The sequence below is a fragment of the Suncus etruscus genome, chromosome 5 (genome assembly GCF_024139225.1).
Source record: "Suncus etruscus isolate mSunEtr1 chromosome 5, mSunEtr1.pri.cur, whole genome shotgun sequence".
Taxonomy (NCBI): Eukaryota; Metazoa; Chordata; class Mammalia; order Eulipotyphla; family Soricidae; genus Suncus; species Suncus etruscus.
Genome location: NC_064852.1, coordinates 118,525,603 through 118,544,827, shown reverse-complemented (window position 1 = coordinate 118,544,827; position 19,225 = coordinate 118,525,603). Strand labels below are relative to the sequence as shown.

The following is a 19,225-nucleotide window of genomic DNA, read 5'->3' as shown; positions in this document are numbered from 1 at the left end:
ATAAGAACCCATGACAATATGCTTCAGAAGGTCCCATGACAGTATGCTTCAAGGGTGGAGAAACCTTATATCTCTTAGGCAAAGGAAATTTCTTTTCTAATTTATCCAATACTACTGTGCCTATACAAAAGCAAGCAAACAAACAAAAAGCCTTGCCACACCAGTCCCCTTCCTTCCTTTTTTTTTTTTTAATCTTTGTTTTGTTCTGTTTTGTTTTGTTTTTTCTTTTTCTCTTTTTTTCCCTTTCTCTTTTAAATTTATATTCACAGCATCTAGATAGGGGCTTCTTCCTGATTTTTTTCTTCTTTTTCTTTTCTTTTCAACAGAACCATAGAACTTGAATTATCTTGTTCTGCCTCATAAATTTAGGGGGATAAAAATGGATGGTAGCAGGGGCAAGAAGTCTCACAAATATTGAGTGGAAATAAAAAATGATCAAACCTAAATGCCCAACCCAAAGTCAACAACAATGGAATCAAGAGACCCAAATTGCAACAAACTATGCACAAAAGGGACTGTTACACCAACAGTCTAGAGGACTAAGGGTGAAGGTACAGGATGCATGCTAGGAACAGAAGCAGAGGGTAGTCAACACTGGTGGTAGAAATTGTCCCAATTCACTGGCATTATGTACCTTAAACATAACTTTAAAAGATTTGTAATTTACATTGGCTTCAATAAAAACTATTTTAAAAACTTTACTTAAACACCATGGTTATAAGGTTGTTCATAATACAGTTAGTTTCCTTTTATTCACAGTTACAAAGTTGTTCACGATTGAGTTTCAGTCATACAACATACAATACCCTTCAGTACACATTCCTGCCACCAATGTTGTCAGTTTCCCTCCTACCTGCCTCTGGGGGCAGAGTTCTCTTTCTCTCCCCTCTTCCTTTTTTTCCTTTTAAACACTATTGTTACTGAAGGGGTATCATGCATATTACTTTACCTTTTTCAGCACCCAGTTCTTGTCCAAAGTGATCATTTCCAACTATCATTGTCATAGTGGACTATTCTCTGCCCTAACTGCACTCCTCTGCTATTTGTCACAAGCTTTCTCTCATGAACTGGTCCTCCTGACCCTCATAAAGAAGCTCTTTTATGGAGTGTTCATGTGTGAGGTGAGCTCTATTCCCTTTGCCCTTTAACATGAGAGACAGGAAAGAAAGCACTAAGGTCACATGAGTTTTAATAGCTTTGTGTGGATTAGTTTGGACAAGAGCTTAACTAGTCTGAAGCTGACCAATAAAATAAATAACAGCCTATTTAAAAACTCAATTTCAAGAGGGCTAGAAAGAATAGTTTAGCAGGCAAGGCCTTGCATCCAACTGACTCAGGTTTGATCCCCAGTACTGAATATCATTTTCTGGGCACCACCAGGAGTGATCCCAGAGCACAAAGCCAGGAGTAAAACCAAGTGCAGCTCAAACTCCTCTGCTCCAACCAAAAAACCAACCCACCAACCAACCAACCAAAACCTCCTCTAACTTTCATACAATAGACTGTGGCTTTACACACCCATGCCAGGACAAACCAAACTTGGTCTCCCACAAGACCTGACTCACTGCAAAGCCTGGAGAAGTGTGTGGGTTGGCAGAGAGGCTGGTTGCCGCTCCTCATCTGGCAAGACCTATAAATCCCAGCAAGCTACTGCCTAACTCACCTTTCAAGGGCTGATAGACATCCAGGGTTTGTTCTGACCTGTGCTTTCTGTTAGAGAAAAGTCACTGTCCTGAGCAAGGGCACGCTTTTGCTGGCAGGATGCCTTCTTTTCCTAATTCGGATGAGCTGATTTTTTTTGTGAATGGAAGAAAGGTAAGCTCATGGAATGATGATTATGAATGTTCCTATTCTGGAGAGGAAGCCAAGCTTCATTTTCATTCCAATGCAATTTCTAACTTGTTGCTTAAAATATTTTCTTTCTAATTTGCTGCTTACAATACTTTATATATCTTTCTTGTCTTTTTCAAGTCTTTTCGGTAGTGTGTAGGTTAGTTAAAAGTATGATGCAAAGTTATTAAAGCCTGCGGACCTTTGCTCTCTTTTGAAGTCAGTGAGGAAGGCTCATTTTTGTTACGTTGAGTAAAGAGTGATTCTAACAGTTGGGGCTCAGGACATAGCTCCCATGTATTTGAATGCTGGCACTACTTGAGTTCACTAAATGCTATTAATAGAAGGGTGATAAAATCAAGGGTGATAAAAATAAAGAGCTTTCCAAAGTTTTTTTTTATCTTGATTTCATAAATTCTCTCTGAGGTGAAGAGAGATTTTAAAATAAACTGTTTCCTGAGCCACAGACCCTGTCTGTAGTGCAGAAGACTTTAACTTCATCTGAAGTATTAATAAATGAAAAGGTTGTGGATGCCTGAGAAGGATTAGAAAAAAGAGTCAAATATTAAAACAGAAAATTATTTGGGAAAGTAGTTCGATGCTGATGCCTTTGCTTCTTAAGCCATAATTGTACTGGTATGACTGGTCTTCCCACAAAATGAATTAAATTTTAATTAAGGGAAGAATTATAAGGGAATCTTGTGTGTCACCATTCTTTTAGAACACCAATGAATTTTAAAAGGGGGAAGGAGGAGAAGATGGTTGAGGAAAAAATGGGGGAAAGAAAAGAGAAAAAGAAATGTCAGGGTTTTAGCTATACATTTCACCAGAATCTGAAATAAAACTAAACCAACCAGAACGGCAGAAAAATAATTGCAAACTGGTAATCATTCTAAAGCTAAAAACTTTCTGGACATGTGGAAAATGGGTTTTGTTGCTAGTTTTTGTAAAACACACACACATTCACACACAATTTATTCTTTACTACCATGTGAAAATGTATTATTTTCCTTATTCACCCTCCAGTTTTGCTGAGTTAGTATGTGACACTTGAGAAGTTTAACACTTTTATTTATTTATTTTAAACAAAATTTTAAATCAAGTTACAGGTGGCAAAAAAGGGAAATGTATGCAATGTTTCAAGCATTTGTTTTTCTGTTATCTATAGTGATTATTTTTCATTTCTGGAGTTTCAAGGGCACAGAGATGAAGATTCCATTCTGTCAGCAGCCCGTTATTTTCATTCTTTGGACATGGTTCCTCTTAAATTCTGTTATTTTGCTTTTGCTTTTTTATTTCATATCTTTGTATTTCCTCCTACCATGTGGATAAAGTCTCTCTATCCATTTTAATACATAATCTTTATTCTCATATATTTATTTACAAGTACAGATATAGCTTTCAACTATAGGATTTGGTTGTGCCTGCGTATGTATGTATTCTTTTTAGCTTTCCTTCCTTTTCTCCTTCTTTTCTTCCTTCTTTCTCCTTTTCTTTCTTTTTTCCTTCATTCTTTACTTCTTAGTTTCTTCTTTCTTTCTCTTTCATTTCTTTCTTTTGCTCTATCTTTCCTTCTCTTTTTCCTTCCTTTCTTCTTCCTTCCTTGCATCCATCCCTCCCTTCATCCCTTCCTTCCTGCCTTCCTTCCTTCTTTCATTCCTGCCTTCCCAGGCTTCGTCCTGTGATAGTCAGGAAACCATGCAATTCTGGCACCTGAATTGGGGCTATGTTTATATCAATCACACACTCCAGCCTTTTATGCCATCTTCAGTCCTGTGTCTGTTTAACTTACCCAACTAATAAGTCTTTTGTTTCTTCTGTGACTCAACACTGTTTTTGTTTTTTGTTTAGTGCTATCTATTAATCTTTATGGTACTTAAGGATTTCATAATTCATTAATAAAATAACTGTTTCCTGAACCACAGATTCAACATATCCTAATAGTGGGTAGGCATTTGCCTTGCACACGGTTGACCTGGGTTCGTTCCCAATACCACGTTGGATACCCCCCACCCCCAACCATCACCAGAACTGATCCCTTATCACAAAACCTCCTGGTTCTGTGCTTAAATCCTAAGCACTACTGCATGTGGCCTAAAAACAAAACAAAACAAAAAAACATCAGTAGGTTGTCTAGAAAATGAAAATAAACAAACCCTGTCAGAAATTAGCTAATATAAAAAGTTATCTAAAATTAATGTAGCTAAATTAAAATTCTCAGTAACCTGTTTTTGTAGCATTAAGTAATTGGTACAGGCCAAAGAACTCATTGCTCCTCCATCTGGGCCTGTCTCTGATGAGTCATTTTTTCAAACATTAACTAGCAAACTGAAACCCAGATATTTGCAACTGCCTCTTCATCTTTCAATTGTAGATCTCTTTCCCCCTTCCAGCATTGCTGAAAAGGCTCTGATGATATCACCAGCTCCTAGGCATTCTAAGACTGTAGCCTTTGCCTCCAGATGCTATGTAGGATGTATTTCATTGTTAAATTTTATTTAATATTCTATGTATTTACTTTGTACCTCATTCCATCTTTTTCCATCTTTGAGGTGGTGTGTGGAGGAAGGAATAATCGGAAGAAACTGATATAATATAATTCCGATATCTAGTGAGAAATCTATAAATTTGATTTTAATTTGATTTTAACTTTTATTTTATCAGATCATTATGAAATGCAGAGTTTAAAAAAGTTATTGATCATTGAGTTTGGGTCATAGAATGTTCCAGTACACATAATGAATCTGTCTTTTAAACAAACAAATATTCATACATTAGGATATGTTCTGAGTCAACAGCCTCGACTGAGAACACAGGGGATGATGATACATGGGGTACTGTGTCATTTTTCTTGTTTCTGACCCATACTAGGTGGTACTTAGGCTTTTACTCCTGACTCTATGCTCAGGGATCACTCCTGGAGGTCTCAAGGACATCAGGGATTGAACCCAGTTCAGCTGTGTGCAAGGCAAGCACCCAATGTGCTATAGGCCCATATGTGTAATTTTGAGAATTGGGGTGGGGCACACCAGCAAGGCTCAGAAATTACTCCTAGTGCTACACATAGGACTTACTCCTGGCTCAGGGAGTAATATGAGGGACCATATGAGATATTTAACCCAGGTTTCCCTGCCTGTTGCTCTATCTTTCTAGTCTCCAAAATGTGTAATTTTGAACAAATTACTTTCCAGATTCTTAGCTTTAACTGTGTTTCTTCCCTTTTTTGTATATATTTAATGCCAACTTCTCAAAAATGTAAGAATAGAGTTTCTATGACCCATATATTCTACTTCTTAACATCTACCAACATCTACCCCCAAAATACAAAAACATTAATTCAAAAATATATATGCATACCTATGCTCATTGAAACATGTAGTATATTAGCCTGTATATGGAAACAACCCAAATGTCTAATAATAGAGTAATAGATAAAAAAAAACTGTGGTATGCATAATGGATACTGTGGTAGCTGTAAGAAGGGATGAAATCTTGCATTTCACTGCAACAAAAATGCAACTCTGAGAGTATTGTGTTAAGTAGAGTAAGTCAGAGGAAGAACAAATACAGCTGATGCTACTCACTTGTGCAATTTAGAGAAACGAAATAAGGGAATAGGAAGTATTGGACAATGAAAAGCACTTAGCCTTAGATTACAAAATCATATTAGCAAACTACTAGGGTTAGGGCAGGGATTATCAATAAGAAGAAGATTAGTAAGGCATTAAAGGACACTGTTAGAGGATCTTGGACACTTTGGTGGTGATGAGCTACAGTAACTAAAGAGCCAAACCATAAACCATCATGGTCTATGCAATAATTAATACTATTTTAAACATTTTTTATATCAGGACAGTTTTTTTTAATTTTTATCATAGCACCACAATTTATCAATTTGTTCACACTACAATAGTTTCAGGCATTAAATGTTCAAACACCAATACCACCACCAGTATGACCTTCCCTTCATCAGTGTCTCCAATTTCCCACCCATTCCCTAGACTGCCTTCTTGCAAGTAAAAATAAATTTACTTCAGATTGTTTGTTACAACACAAAGGCTAATGGAATTATCAAAGCTTAGATCAACAATGGTCAGCTTGAAATAACTTCTATCTCTCCCTGTTGTTACTAATGTCAGTGTCTAAGGATTTACTGGGCTGGTTGTTGCTAGTTGAACCTTCTGTGTTACTGTTTAGTTTCACTGAATTTGGTAGATTACTATGTAACATTCCCATCATATTTCCTTGCTACTACTGGCTGAAACTACTAAAAAAAAGTTTGGGCAATATCATAGTCCAATATTTATAGCTTTAAAATAAATTTGGTGGCTTGAAAGTTTAATAAAGTTAAGTGTCTAAAGAAACTGGACTGTTTCTGTTAGAGGGTGTAGGGTGTGGCTTTGGGCTGTTGTAATTCATGCAGAAAGAGGAATCTGCCTTTTTCTGAGAAGGCCACAGAGGTATCAGCCTGGATGAGACTACCTGAGAAGTACTGACGGCCATTATTTCCTATTATTACGGTTTTTTTTTTTTTTTTGGAGAGGTTGATAGAGTAGCTGGGCCATTTTTCTGCACCAGGACTATTTTTGAGATATATCCTTGTTCGTCTTAGGAAAACTGGCTGAAAACTTCTGCTAGCACAGATCTGCAGAGTATGTAAATTCTTCTGCTTTTCAATATCTTAGAGATAGATTCCACAGTGTTTCTCAGGATACCCCTCTATCCCAATTAACATAGCAATGAAGAGCCAGTGATGTGTATTTTCACTGACTCTGGCAAAGGAATTGCTTTGGATAGATTGTATCATGTCAATATAGATTTTATATGTCCAACCCAGTGACTTTCTATAAGACACTGATGACTTTTTCTGAAGTTCATTACATGTCAGGTGTCCTGTTCTTGACTTACAGATTTGCTAATCTATTGTGTACTGATACTCGATACAGTCTGACATTAGGGATTTGACAATGATTTGTATAAAATGCAGAGTCACAGTTGGTTTCATTTGTATCTTTTTTTATATTTATTTAAAGGAAATATATCACACAGTTGACACAATTGATCATAATACATTTGTTTCAGGAAGAACAAAGGCGAATAACGAGAATATATGAGGAAAATGGAGAGCCTGTCTAGAGTACAGGTGGGGGTCGGGTGGGGAGGAGGGAGACTTGGGACATTGGTGATGATAATGTTGCACTGGTGATGGGTGGTGTTCTTTACATGACTGAAACCCAAACACAATCATGTATGTAATTAAGGTGTTTAAATAAATTTAAAAAAAATTTAAAAAAAAAAAACATAAAAAAAAAAATTTAAAAAAAAACTGGGGCCCGGAAGGTGGCGCTAGATGTCAGGTGTCTGTCTGCCTTGCAAGCACTAGCGTAGGACGGACCGCGGTTTGATCCCCTGGCGTCCCATATGGTCCCCCCAAGCCAGGGGCGATTTCTGAGCGCATAGCCAGAAGTAACCCCTGAGCGTCAAACGGGTGTGGCCCAAAAACCAAAAATAAATAAATAAATAAATAAATAAATAAATAAATAAAAACTGGGGCCCGGAAGGTGGCGCTAGAGGTCAGGTGTCTGCCTTGCAAGCACTAGCGTAGGACGGACCGCGGTTTGATCCCCTGGCGTCCCATATGGTCCCCCCAAGCCAGGGGCGATTTCTGAGCGCATAGCCAGAAGTAACCCCTGAGTGTCAAACGGGTGTGGCCCAAAAACCAAAAACAAAAAATAAATTAAAAAAAAAAAACTAACGAGATGGAAGAGAAAGAAAAGGTTCAGTAGCAAGTATATTTTTGAAAATCATTGAATCACCAATCTTTAATGAGGCCTAGAAGAAGGTTTAATAAGCTTTTCTTTTCTTTTTTTTTTTAAGGATAAGAGTTAAAGAAGTACAGCAAAAACATTGTTAGAGTGGCAATTATTATTTGCATAGGCACAGCAAAATATGGGGTCATGGAAAGGAAAAGCCTTGGCATAAATACAAGGAGACCTTACCCCCTTACCCCGAAGTTTTCTGGCATAAGACCATTTCTAGATTCCAGGCATACTAGGTTGTCCGACCCAAGTCATTGTCTGTAGTGCTAATAAACCGGTTTTTTTTTCCCACACAGTCGCTGTTGTTGATGTCAGGTTTCTGTAGTTAAAGATCCTGAAATCTGTGCTCATTTGTACCTTTAATTACTAGTGAAGTTGCTTCTCTACAAGGAGTTTTACTTATTTCCTACATGGAAAAATATTATATACCTGGAAGAAATGGGACATAATGTAGAAATTTGAGTGTAAGCACTTTACAGCCAGCATTCCCCACAGGTTACTTAAATATTAAATATTAATTTTAAGTAGCAGTGAATGCAATATAATAGATATGACAGAATTCCAGTTAACAGCCTTTGCTTAATTTCACTGTCTCAACTTGTCTTTTCTTTTTTCTTTCTTCTTTTTTTTTTTTGAGAACCTTTTGATTGTCTAATTTTGTCCTTCAATTATGACTGAAGGAGACATTGAAGCATTAAGTGAAAGGCTGCCCTGCCAGAGCACACAAACTGTCACTAGTCCATGACTGGAGACAAGAGGGGAAAAGCACAGTAGCTTTTTTTTTTTCTAATTCCTATCTACTTCTCACCATTAAAAACATCTTTATCTCATGGTGATTCAATCAAAAACTTTTTTATCCATATTTGCACAATTAGAATGTTAAGATAAATCCATCTGTAACATTCGACTTCTGCAATATCCCTATTCAGTCTCCTATGATAATATGATTCTGAATGGAAGATGCTGAATCCATAATCTGCTAAGTAAATCTTCTGAGGACTCAGAGGATATTTAGAAATAAGGTTCGTGTTTGATACCTTTTTTCCAGGAGGAAAAAACCCCACACATTTAATAAAAGGATATCTCTCCTTTTAGGGGTTCAGTGATGCTACCCATGACCATAAGTTTTTCTCTGGTTCCAATATATGATCTTGCCCATCTGTACCCAGAAGAATGACTTGAGCCTGAGTGGCAGAGTGCTTTGATTCTGATTTCATTCAATCTCTGATCCACCAGCAGTTGCAGCCTTGAGGCATTGATTACTAAGAGGCTTGTTCTCTCTACTCCTCCTTCACAAACTGGCACCTCCATTGCTCAAGGAGTGTAGAGGTGGGGAATTGAGACACTGGTAGTTCCCTTGTAACATGCTACATGACTTTCTATAGCCACAAGGTATCTAAGTCAAATTTGAAATTTATGTATCTTCTTCCAAATATGAGTTTTTAATATGGTGATAAGAAATATGCATTTTTAGATCACCAAAGTATATTTCATAAGAGCCCTTATCAAAAGCCGTTGACAAGTTGGAATTTTCTCACTGCCTGAAACGATGACAGTGTTTCTTATTAAATGAATGGAGGTGACTTTTTGAGCCCACGAAGGATAGTTGCCAGGAAACCAATCATATTACTGAGGTGACATGGGAGATGAATCCATTGATAATGGCCAATGAGTTAAAAAAAAATTGTGCCCAAGTACCTCCTTAAGCACACAAGAGAACATGGTTCCTGGTTGATGAATATAAGAAGGTGCTGAGAGAGAGCAAGATATTTGGAGAAGACTCCGTGTCATTGCCACATACCTAGAACTATGCACCTTTTCCATCTGGCCATCCCTGGGTCCCGTTCTTCTGTTCTAAATCTGTGATCTTGTAAATGTTGGAATTCCTGAGTTCAGCCAGAAGTTCTAGCTAGGAATCAAACTCAAAGAGAGAGTTTTGGAAACTCTTATTTATAGCCAATCTGCCAGAGCTCAGTAATAGCTTAAACTAATGACTGATCTTTGTAGATGAGGGCAAGTCCTCAACTGAGTCCTTAACATGAGACATCTAATTGCTATCTCTGGATGGACAGTCTCAGGACTGAGCTGAATGTTGGTAAATTCTTGGATGCTTTATTGGTGTTCAGAAGTTGCTCATTGGTGTGGGAAGCCTCCCATACACATTCATACTACTCTTGGGTTCAGGGAACCTATTTATGTTTTTCTCAGGGTAACTAAAGGGAGAATAGCACAGAGAATTTATTATATTAATTTATCTGACATTTATCAATGACATTGAAATAATTTTCTATCATTACTTTTAAATTCTGGTGCCAAATGTTAGAATAAGTTTCCTTTTTTTCTTTGTAAGTTTTCTTTTTTCTTTGTTTTATTAAAAACAAATCCCCCACCAGCCTATGGTAGGAAGCTTGCCATAAAGAGTAGGGGAGTGCAGTTAGGGCAGAGAAGAGATCATTGTGACAATGAGAGTTGGAAATGATTACTCTGGACAAGAACTGGGAACTGAAAGAAAGTAAAGTAATATGCATGATACCCCTTCAGTAACAATATTGTGTCTCACAGTGTTTAAAAAGAAAGAGAGAGAGAGAGAAAGAGCTAGGGAGAGAGAGGAGGAGAAAGAGGAAGAGAATGAGACAGAGAGAGAGAGAGAGAGAGAGAGAGAGAGAGAGAGAGAGAGAGAGAAGATTCTTCCCCAGAGGCAGGCAGGGGAGGGCAGGAGAGAAACTGGAAACTTTTGTGGTGGGAAATATTCTCTGGTGAAAAGTGTTATACATTGTAAGACAAACTCGGTCACCAACTTTGTGACTGTTAAAAAAAAAAAGAAAAACCTGTATTATGAACAACCTTGTAATCACATCATTTAAATAAATTAATTAAAAAAACACAAGTCCTCCATATAATAAATTGGCATTCTATGTTTGTTCTATCTTCCTAAAATCTGTGTGTGAGAGAGAAACAGAGAGACATAGAGAGAGAAGTAAAATGCCTGCTCCAGAGATAGGCAGGAGAGAGTTGGAGAGAAACCAGGGACATTGGTGGCACGGTGAATGTGCATGGGTGAAGAATGGTGTACACTGTAAGACTGAAACTCAGTGATGAATAAATTTGTAACCAGTATTTAAATTAAAATTAAAAAAACTAAAATCTTCTCTCTTTTCTTAATGCAGGTAATAGAGAAGAATGCTGATCCTGAAGTAAATCTACTACACTACTTGAGGAAAGTCCATATCCTTATATTTTACTATAATAAATCTGGATTGAGCAGTACAATGTAAACTAATGTAAATAGTAAATGGTACTAAGACTTATGAAGACTCACCTGATATTTGCTCTGGCTAAATGGCGTGTGCTTAGCTCCCAGAGTCTAGTTGGAATTCAGAGCAAGTAGCAGATTCCCAAGAGGGTTCCTTGGACCTGAATCCCAAGGAACTTGAGTGAACAATCAGTAGAATAATTTGGCCACTGCAAGATGGTATTGGCAAGAACAAGATTATTAAAGGACCCATTAAAAAGAGTGCCAAGGAGGAAACTTTCTGAGAGGGAGATTTACCCAGAACAGCTTTGGGGAGTCTTTTTTCATTCTTAGGGGATCCTCCAAAGGGTGTTTTAGGTGAGAAATAATGCAAGGCATGCTAATGTTTTTACAGAGCAGCAACCTTGGGGACTTGTGAAGCCAGACAGCTAGTGAGTGGTGCAGGAGGAGAAAACAAAGTACACAGAATAGAAAGTATTTGTGAACATGTCCAGCCAATCATTTTTACTTTGCACAGAAAAATCAGGGCAAGCAAACCAGTTGTTTTCCATGGGAGCTAAGTCAGTTCACTGCAGACTCCTGCTTTTGTATTGTATTGTATTGTATTATTATTATTTATTATTATTATTAATTTTCCTAAGAAAAACTAAAAGAATGAGCTAGTAAACCTGTACTTAACTTTGCAACTGTTGAGCCAGAGTCACCCTGAAAATGGTTGGATACTCAGGTGTGTTTAAATGCACACATCCAGCCAACTGTCCAAGAGTACATGTTACTGACAGTAGTTTTCCAAGCACTAGCATGTTTGTCCATCATAACCCTTACTAGAGATCATATGTTGCAAAATCCCAACATAGAGTGAATGAACACTCAGCTTTCCACACCTCATCTGAAATTTTTATCACTGCCTATTCTTCTAAGACCTTAAATAGAACTTCAACAAATATTCATAAAGAAGTTCTTGGGTTTGCGTGCAAATGTTTAAGGGTGGCACCAGGAAGGGATTATGTCAGAAGTCACATAAATATGTCTTTAAGACAAAATTGGTTTCAACTAAGCATGGATGATTTGAGTATAGGTATATAAAGTCAAACCAAAATTAACCCTATAGTCTGCTTATTGCCATGATATACCCATATCAATGTTCTGGTTTTGCTGTGATATTGTAACTGTATAGGGGGCTCTTCTGAGGGAGAACTGGGTGCAAGGTACACTATACTGGCTGTAGTCATTTTGCAACTTGCTCTAATATTATAATTATTTCAAGATTAATTTTTAATGTATACTTGTTGAACAGTTACTAAAAATCAGACACGTCTTCAGGCTCTAGGGGTTCAGTACTGTACAAAACAATATTATCTCTCCCTCCAGGAACTTCAGTTTCATCTCCACACTTGCTTCCCAACATACACACCACATACATTTTTTTGTAGAATCTATTTTTTAATTTTTTATTGAAACCATTATTATATACAAAGTTATTCATAGTTGAGTTTTAGACATACAATGTTTCAGCACTAATCCCAACACCAGTGTCAACCTCCCTCCATCAATGTTCCCAGAGTCCATCCCATGCCACAGTCCCTGCCCCCAGCTTGCCAGTATAATAGGCTTCTTAAGTTTGGTTGTTAAATTTTGGGTCTCATGATTTCAGTGTTGTTGACTCTGGCTTGGATATTTAGTTCTGTTCTTTCTTAACCCCACCAATGTGCTGCAGTCCTGCTGGAGCAAGAGTTCAGGACCCCCAAATGTGGGTTGATGGAGTCAGCAAGGAAGACACACAGGGAGAGTCTAATTGCAGGCATGACTCCCCTTTTATTGATCAAAGCGCCTATTTTTTAGATGCTACATTTTGGCTTACAGTGTAGGTTTACATAGTGAGGAGGAAGTAACACAGAAAAACAGTAGTTTTCATTGGCCTGTCTCCTGGACTTAGCAACAGACAAAAAGTGCTCAGTGCAATGCTTACATTTAGTCAAGAGGTTACAAGGACTTACTAGAAGGGTAAACACAGGTTTTACATAAGTCGAAGAAAATAATTTCCTGTTCCATACTTTGGGTCTTTAATAGGTTTAGTCAGGGCTTTCATAATCTATTTGTTTCTTTCTCTTTAGTAATGCTTAACCAACTTAGTTCTTATCTAAACTTATTTGCTTTATGAGGTTGATTTTTTGTTCTTTATTCAGTAAGCACCAGTCAGGTCTTCTATGTCTGATTCTCTACCATAATAACAAATCCTCCAATCTTTTATGCCTATGGTTAATGTTTATCTGTCATTGTCCACCTGGGCTGTAAGCTCATGTGAATGGTAATGAATCATTGAGTACCCTTTGCATGCTGTTCTTGCCTTTGGGTGGGTGCCAGACTTGACCTTAAATCACATGGGCAGGACCATATTTGATCATAAAGTTGATGTAGCAGGCACCCTGATAGGGGCGCTCTAGAGGGGCTTTTTAAAAAGGTCAGGCTTTCTCCTAGTAGTTAGGATTTCCAGTGTCTGATGCTGCTGAAATTTCAAAAGCCTGGTATGATTACTGAGTAATTGCCTGTTCATATCCTTGCAGTTTATCTATGAACTTTCTAAAGACCCCATCTGGCTTAAAAACTTTTGTAAATATCTTGAATGTAAAATTTCCCCTATTAGATCCCTATTAGGATCTCCTAAGCCCTTAAGCCCAACATGTAGACCATATTCTTAACGCAGAGTGTAATTATACAAAGTCCTGGAGATGGTGGCAGGGGGAAGGGGGCCAGAGGCCATGGTCCTGTTCCAGAAAGGAGCATTCCTTGAAAGCCCTTCCACCCTCCTTGGACCTTGTCATACAAGAGGGCTAGCAGATGTGGCACCAATGCACCTACAATCTCTTGGACCTTGTTTCCTGTCATTCTTATTTATCTTTCTCCTCCTTCAATCAATTTCTTTTTTTCTCCTCTCTATACTTTAGGGTCTAGAGTATTCTCGACAATCCCCTTTAAACCATTGCATTTCTTCTAAAAACACTATTTTTTGGACCAGGGATCTAGCTTAGTGGTAGAGCACATGTTTTGCACTTGTGAGGGTCTGAATTTAATCTGTAGCACCACAAATGAAAACAAAAACAAAACATCCTCCAAAAATACCCACTACTTATTTTCTCTCCCAACTTATCTAAAGAACTTATGAGTACCTGGTACCCATTTTCTCTCTTAGATTCCATCTCTCTTATTTTATTCCTTCTTTAATCTTATTTTCCACTGTAAAATGATAATTTCATAACTCTGGATAGTATTATCCCCTAACATTCTACTCACTCTTCCAGGAACTAGGCTTATAACTGCAACTCTTTCTATCTCTTTCTGTCGCTCTCTCTGTCTCTCTCTGTCTCTGTCTTTCTCTGTCTCTGTCTCTCTCTGTGTCTCTCTCTGTCTCTGTCTCTCTGTCTCTCTCTCTCTCTCAGTCTCTCTCTCTCCAAATAGTCCCTCATAGTTCTGCCATCTTCCTGACATCTTATCTGGCTTCAAAACCTCCCTATGGTCAGAGAGATAATATAGGGTTAAGGTCTTTGCCTTACATACAGTTGACCCAAGTTCAATCCTGTTCACCATAAATGATCCTAGGACATAGTAAAAACTGATCCTTAAACACAAAGCTAGGAATAAGCCTTAAGCACAGCTGTGTATAGCACAAAAATTTACTTATTAGTTGTCCTATTCACTTTTCTGTCACTTCAAAACCCACTACACACTTTCCCATGCTTTCCCTTGATCTCTTACATGAAGAGACCCCTTTAAATTAGGAGAAAATTAAAAATTCATACATCCTCAAATAAACATGCATGGCCAGAAGCCCTCCCCCTTAGCAGAACCACCCATCTTGCCATTCTCTTATGACCCACCCCCATCATTCCTTCCACACCTCCCTCATCCCTTTCTGACTCTTCCATGATCTGATATCACAGATAAATTCTATTGTGTAAACAAGACTCCTGAAGCTTCTAGGTGTACTATCTCTGTTTCTAGCATCAATGGTCATGGAATGAGGCTAACAGGTAGGCGATTTATTTTTAACCAGACCTTCAATCTATTCATAACTTGGATATTTGTGGGAAATGACTGTCTTCTCGCCCGAGTCAGCCCCTAACCCTTCCTTGAGGCTCCTACCCACACTGACCTTCTCTACCTATTCTAGGGTTCCCACCTGTCCCTTTCAAAGCCATCGAATTAAATTTATGTCTATAATCTCATGGGTTTTTTTTTCTTTTAGGTTTTCTCTTTAAGAGGTTAGAAAAATATAAAACTTCAGGCTCCCACTAACCCCCAATTTCCTCCTAACTTGAAACCAGTAAGGTACACAGTCACACAAAGCAATTTAACTAGGTTTAGCTCCTCTTACTCTCACCAGCCTCTCTTTCTTACCTAGATTGAGCTCCCACTGAGTCACCCCATTCATTCTGCCTCCCCACCCAAAAACCTGCTGGAGAATTATTTTCTCCTGGACACCTCCTACTTTGTTCTGAAGCAAATATGAATTTTATTTATTTTCAGGGATAGGGAGTCACACCCAACTGTGCTCAGAGATTGTGCCTTGTGGTGCTAGAAATAGACCCAGGGTCAATATAGCAAGCACCATAACCGCCGTGCTATGTCCTTGGTCCAAGTACTTAAGTAATCTGATGTGCATGAACAGGTCGCAGATTTCAGGAGCCTGTATTTACTAGTGTCAAGGAAGATGTGAGTTTGGAGGCTCTGTAATCTCTGGATTATCAGATGTCAACCCCCAGAACAAAGGCAGATGTTCAGTAGTCAATCAAAAAGATATCCTCTGACTCTGTCATGTGAGGGAGACCAGCAGGGAGGAGACTAATAGCCAGACGGAGGAGTTTCCTGCAGTGGGGACACAGACACACACAGTGGGGCTCAAGAGAAAGACTCGGTAAATTTCTGGGTAAATGGAAAGCTGGGGAGAAAGACTTGGCCTGAAGATGTTCCATTCAGCACTGTAGGGGGAGCACTACAGGCAAGAGAATGTGGGTTTAGGATTTGTAGAAGTTCATAGAGTGGTAGAGCTAAGTTAGTGATAAAACTACCTCTCTACCTTGCATGTGTGAGACCCTGTGATCCCTCTCCAGTTCTGCTAAAACAAACAAATAAAAAAGGTGGATGTGAAAAAGATGAGACAAAGGAGAAGGAGGAGGGTTCCAATAACTTAGGGAGGACGATGAACCCTGCTACCCTGGGAAACTGCAGGTCAGCTGTTCACGTTGGTTCTCAGGGTAATTTCTGGATGTGCTATGGAGCTGCTTACCTTGGAACATGAAGGAACTCTCCTAATGACAGAAACTAAATTTCTCTTGTATTTTTTATATTGACTCTTTCTAGGATCACCAGATTTCCAATCTAAAAAATAGGGTGTGCCCACAATTCCTGAAATCAAATGCATGGATAAACTTGCATTGTTTGTTGTTGTTTTTTTCTCTGAAGTTTGGTTTTAACTAGACATCATGTAGCTCACATCCAGTGACCTTTTCTGGTGGTGCACTCTGGGATGAATCTAGATACGGTGCAAGGAACTGAGTCACCCTGCTGGCAGGGGATCTGGAAGGTTAGCACACATCTAGTTGTTTTGTAACTTAAAGATAAAACAGCTGGTCAGGGCTACTTTCTACTTTGTACTCAGCAAGATAAAACCAACCTCACATAGTTGGCTTAAGTCTCAGAAAGGGAAATGTGGTCCAGAACATCTAGTTGTTTTGTAACTTAAAGATAAAACAGCCGGTCAGAGCTACTTTCTACTTTGTACTCAGCAAGATAAAACCAACCTCACATAGTTGGCTTAAGTCTCAGAAAGGGAAATGTGGTCCAGACTGCACAAGTGTGAGACAAGGGCTTCCATTAGGCCAATCCAATGGCCACTTATTGTTTCAAGTGGTCCCCACATGGCTTTGTCTTCATTCCAAGCATCCTCTACTGTCTGAGCAGGTAGAGATGTCTCAGAACCCAGAGGATGGCTCAAAATTCTAGGGAGAGGTCTATTCAGCCCCGAGATCTCTGTCTCAGCACCATACCCTGCTAGGATGAGCTTTACCAACCACAGCCCCAATTTCCCAACTGATCCTACCTAATCTCCACCTACTGTGGATCTCCTCCACCCAAACAATCCTTTTAAAGCTTCACCCTGGAAAAATTCCCAGCAATGCTTATAGTACTTCAGGCAGACTTAAGTATATTTTTTGTTCTCCCTTTGTGAAACTAGGCAAGGAAAGAGGGTAACTAACATTACAAGTCTGGGAGATTAAATAAATATGTTGTAATCCATAAGGAAATAAATGGGGTGGGGTGGTAGTGAGATTAATGAGAGCTCACGTGCTTTGGATTTGGTCCCAGGCCTTCAGACATATTAAACAAAAAGAAGGTCAGTGCATTGCATTGCAGAATCAGGGTAAGGCAGTATGCCCAACCCAAAGGGCCTTGTGTACAAATGTGTGTGTACTCACACTCCAGAGATGGGTGGGATCTGTTTTGTAAGCCTCTAGTCTCCCCAGTGGGTCCGGGATCAGTTGTTCATTCTCACAACCAAATTCAGTGTGGTTTTAATAACTGATTTGGATGAAAATCTGATCAACCAGTCTATCTCCCACTGGTGGGCACATCCTTTGGGTTCACCCCTGAAATGGTCGCGTATTTAGTTTTACAGGGAGCTCTCATCCAGCCGGCAGTGCCATCTGACTCGCATGCCAAAATCTGAACCAGACAGCTTTCAGAAAAGCATTATCTGGTTTTTTGGGTTTCAGAAATAGCATTGAGGGGGTCTGTAACCTTTCCCAGTGAGTCTTTATTTGTGAAAACAGAGCTTGATCTCTAAGCGAGAATCTTTGGGGAGACAATGGTGATGGAGCAAAACATCTTGCACCCCTTTTCCTTGACTTCTTGCCTTCCAGTCCACCTCAATGGCACCAAATACAGCTGCGGGGAAGGAGGTTGTGGTGCCTGCACTGTCATGGTGTCTAGATACGACCCCAAGACCAAGAAGATTCGGTATCTTTTGAATGATCCCTGCCCTGGACACCCCTGGGAAGGAGGAGGAGCCTCTTTCTTTTGCACCTGCTCTTCATGCAATGTTCTTTACTTCTGCCCCCCACAGCTTCCCTGCAACATCCTCTGTGCTGCATCTTTCTCATGATCAGACACTGTGCCCTAGAGATAGATTATACTACTACTGTAGGCTTATCTCTCAGAATCTGGTTCTCTGCTGCTATACAAATTCTTTCACTGTTTCTCAACAAATTTCCAGGCAAATATGGCTTAAACACAAAGTATGGTCTTGCACCTAGGAATTATTTTCCTAGAAGAACTGAAAGGGACTTCAAATCAAATGAGATGGTCTGCTACAATCAGTTCCACCTTAGACTAACATATCATTGACAGACAGTGGTGATGAAGAAGGGATATCTAGTATGATTCCTAAGTTTTGTGTAAAATCATAGGGAGAGGGATGGGAATCATCAGTCATTAATTAGGTAACTTGGAAGAGGTGAACAGAGGAAAGGAGAGAAGCAAGTTTAGCTTGAGACACATCACCTTGGGGTTAAGGACAGGTCTTACCTAAAGGTTTGTCCACAGGCTTCTAGATACATAGCTGAAAGGAAATATATATGTGGGAGCTTTGTCTTGCTTATTCTCAATATAATAAGAAGAATAAGAAGGCCATCTATCCCTGGTGCTGTTAAAGGAGCTTACTATTCCTGGTGCTGTTAAAGGAACCTGTATTTATTCTTCCAAGAGTTGAGATTACAACCTGAGCATTCTCAGTTGTCTAAGATTGAATTCTGCAAAAATATTCTATTTCTAATATCTGGGTAGGTCAAAGGACTGCAGTGCATTTCAGCATGCTCAGGGCCTCAGGTTTAATCCCCAGCATCGTATTCTTATCACTGCTGGTACAGTCCTGGTGGTTCCCAAGACCATTAAAGGAACTCAAATCCTCTATTATGTTGCATTTTTTAGGGTGGTTACACCCAGAAGTGCTCAGGTTCTACTCTTGGCTCTATACATAGGAATTACTCATGACCGTACCTGGGGCATCATATGGGATGCTGGTTTTCAAGCCTAGGTCAGCCACATTCAAGGCAAATACTCTGCTATACTCTCTCTTTGACCCAAATCTTTATTTTGTTGTTTGTTGGTGTCTTGTGGGGGGCACACCCAGTAGTGTACAAGAGTTACTCTTGACTCTGAACTCAGGAATTACTCCTGATAACCTCGGAGAACCATGTGGGATGCTGGGAATCAAACTCTGGTCAGCAGTGTGCAAGGCAAACACCCTACCTTCCCTCAAATTTTTATT

At 39.1% G+C, this 19,225-nt stretch overlaps 2 protein-coding genes across 2 annotated transcripts in view; one reads left to right on the top strand and one right to left on the bottom strand.

Moving 5' to 3' along the window:
* CLK1 (CDC like kinase 1) overlaps positions 1-19,225 on the bottom strand; it is a 747,223-nt gene that overhangs the window by 453,904 nt on the left and 274,094 nt on the right. The window lies entirely within an intron of this gene.
* LOC126008679 (aldehyde oxidase 4-like) overlaps positions 1-19,225 on the top strand; it is a 127,403-nt gene that overhangs the window by 21,945 nt on the left and 86,233 nt on the right. Inside the window, exons 2-4 of the mRNA XM_049772918.1 lie at positions 10,817-10,870; positions 17,294-17,297; positions 17,820-17,916. Coding sequence (XP_049628875.1) covers positions 10,817-10,870; positions 17,294-17,297; positions 17,820-17,916 — 155 coding nt within the window. The remainder of the gene's footprint in view (positions 1-10,816; positions 10,871-17,293; positions 17,298-17,819; positions 17,917-19,225) is intronic.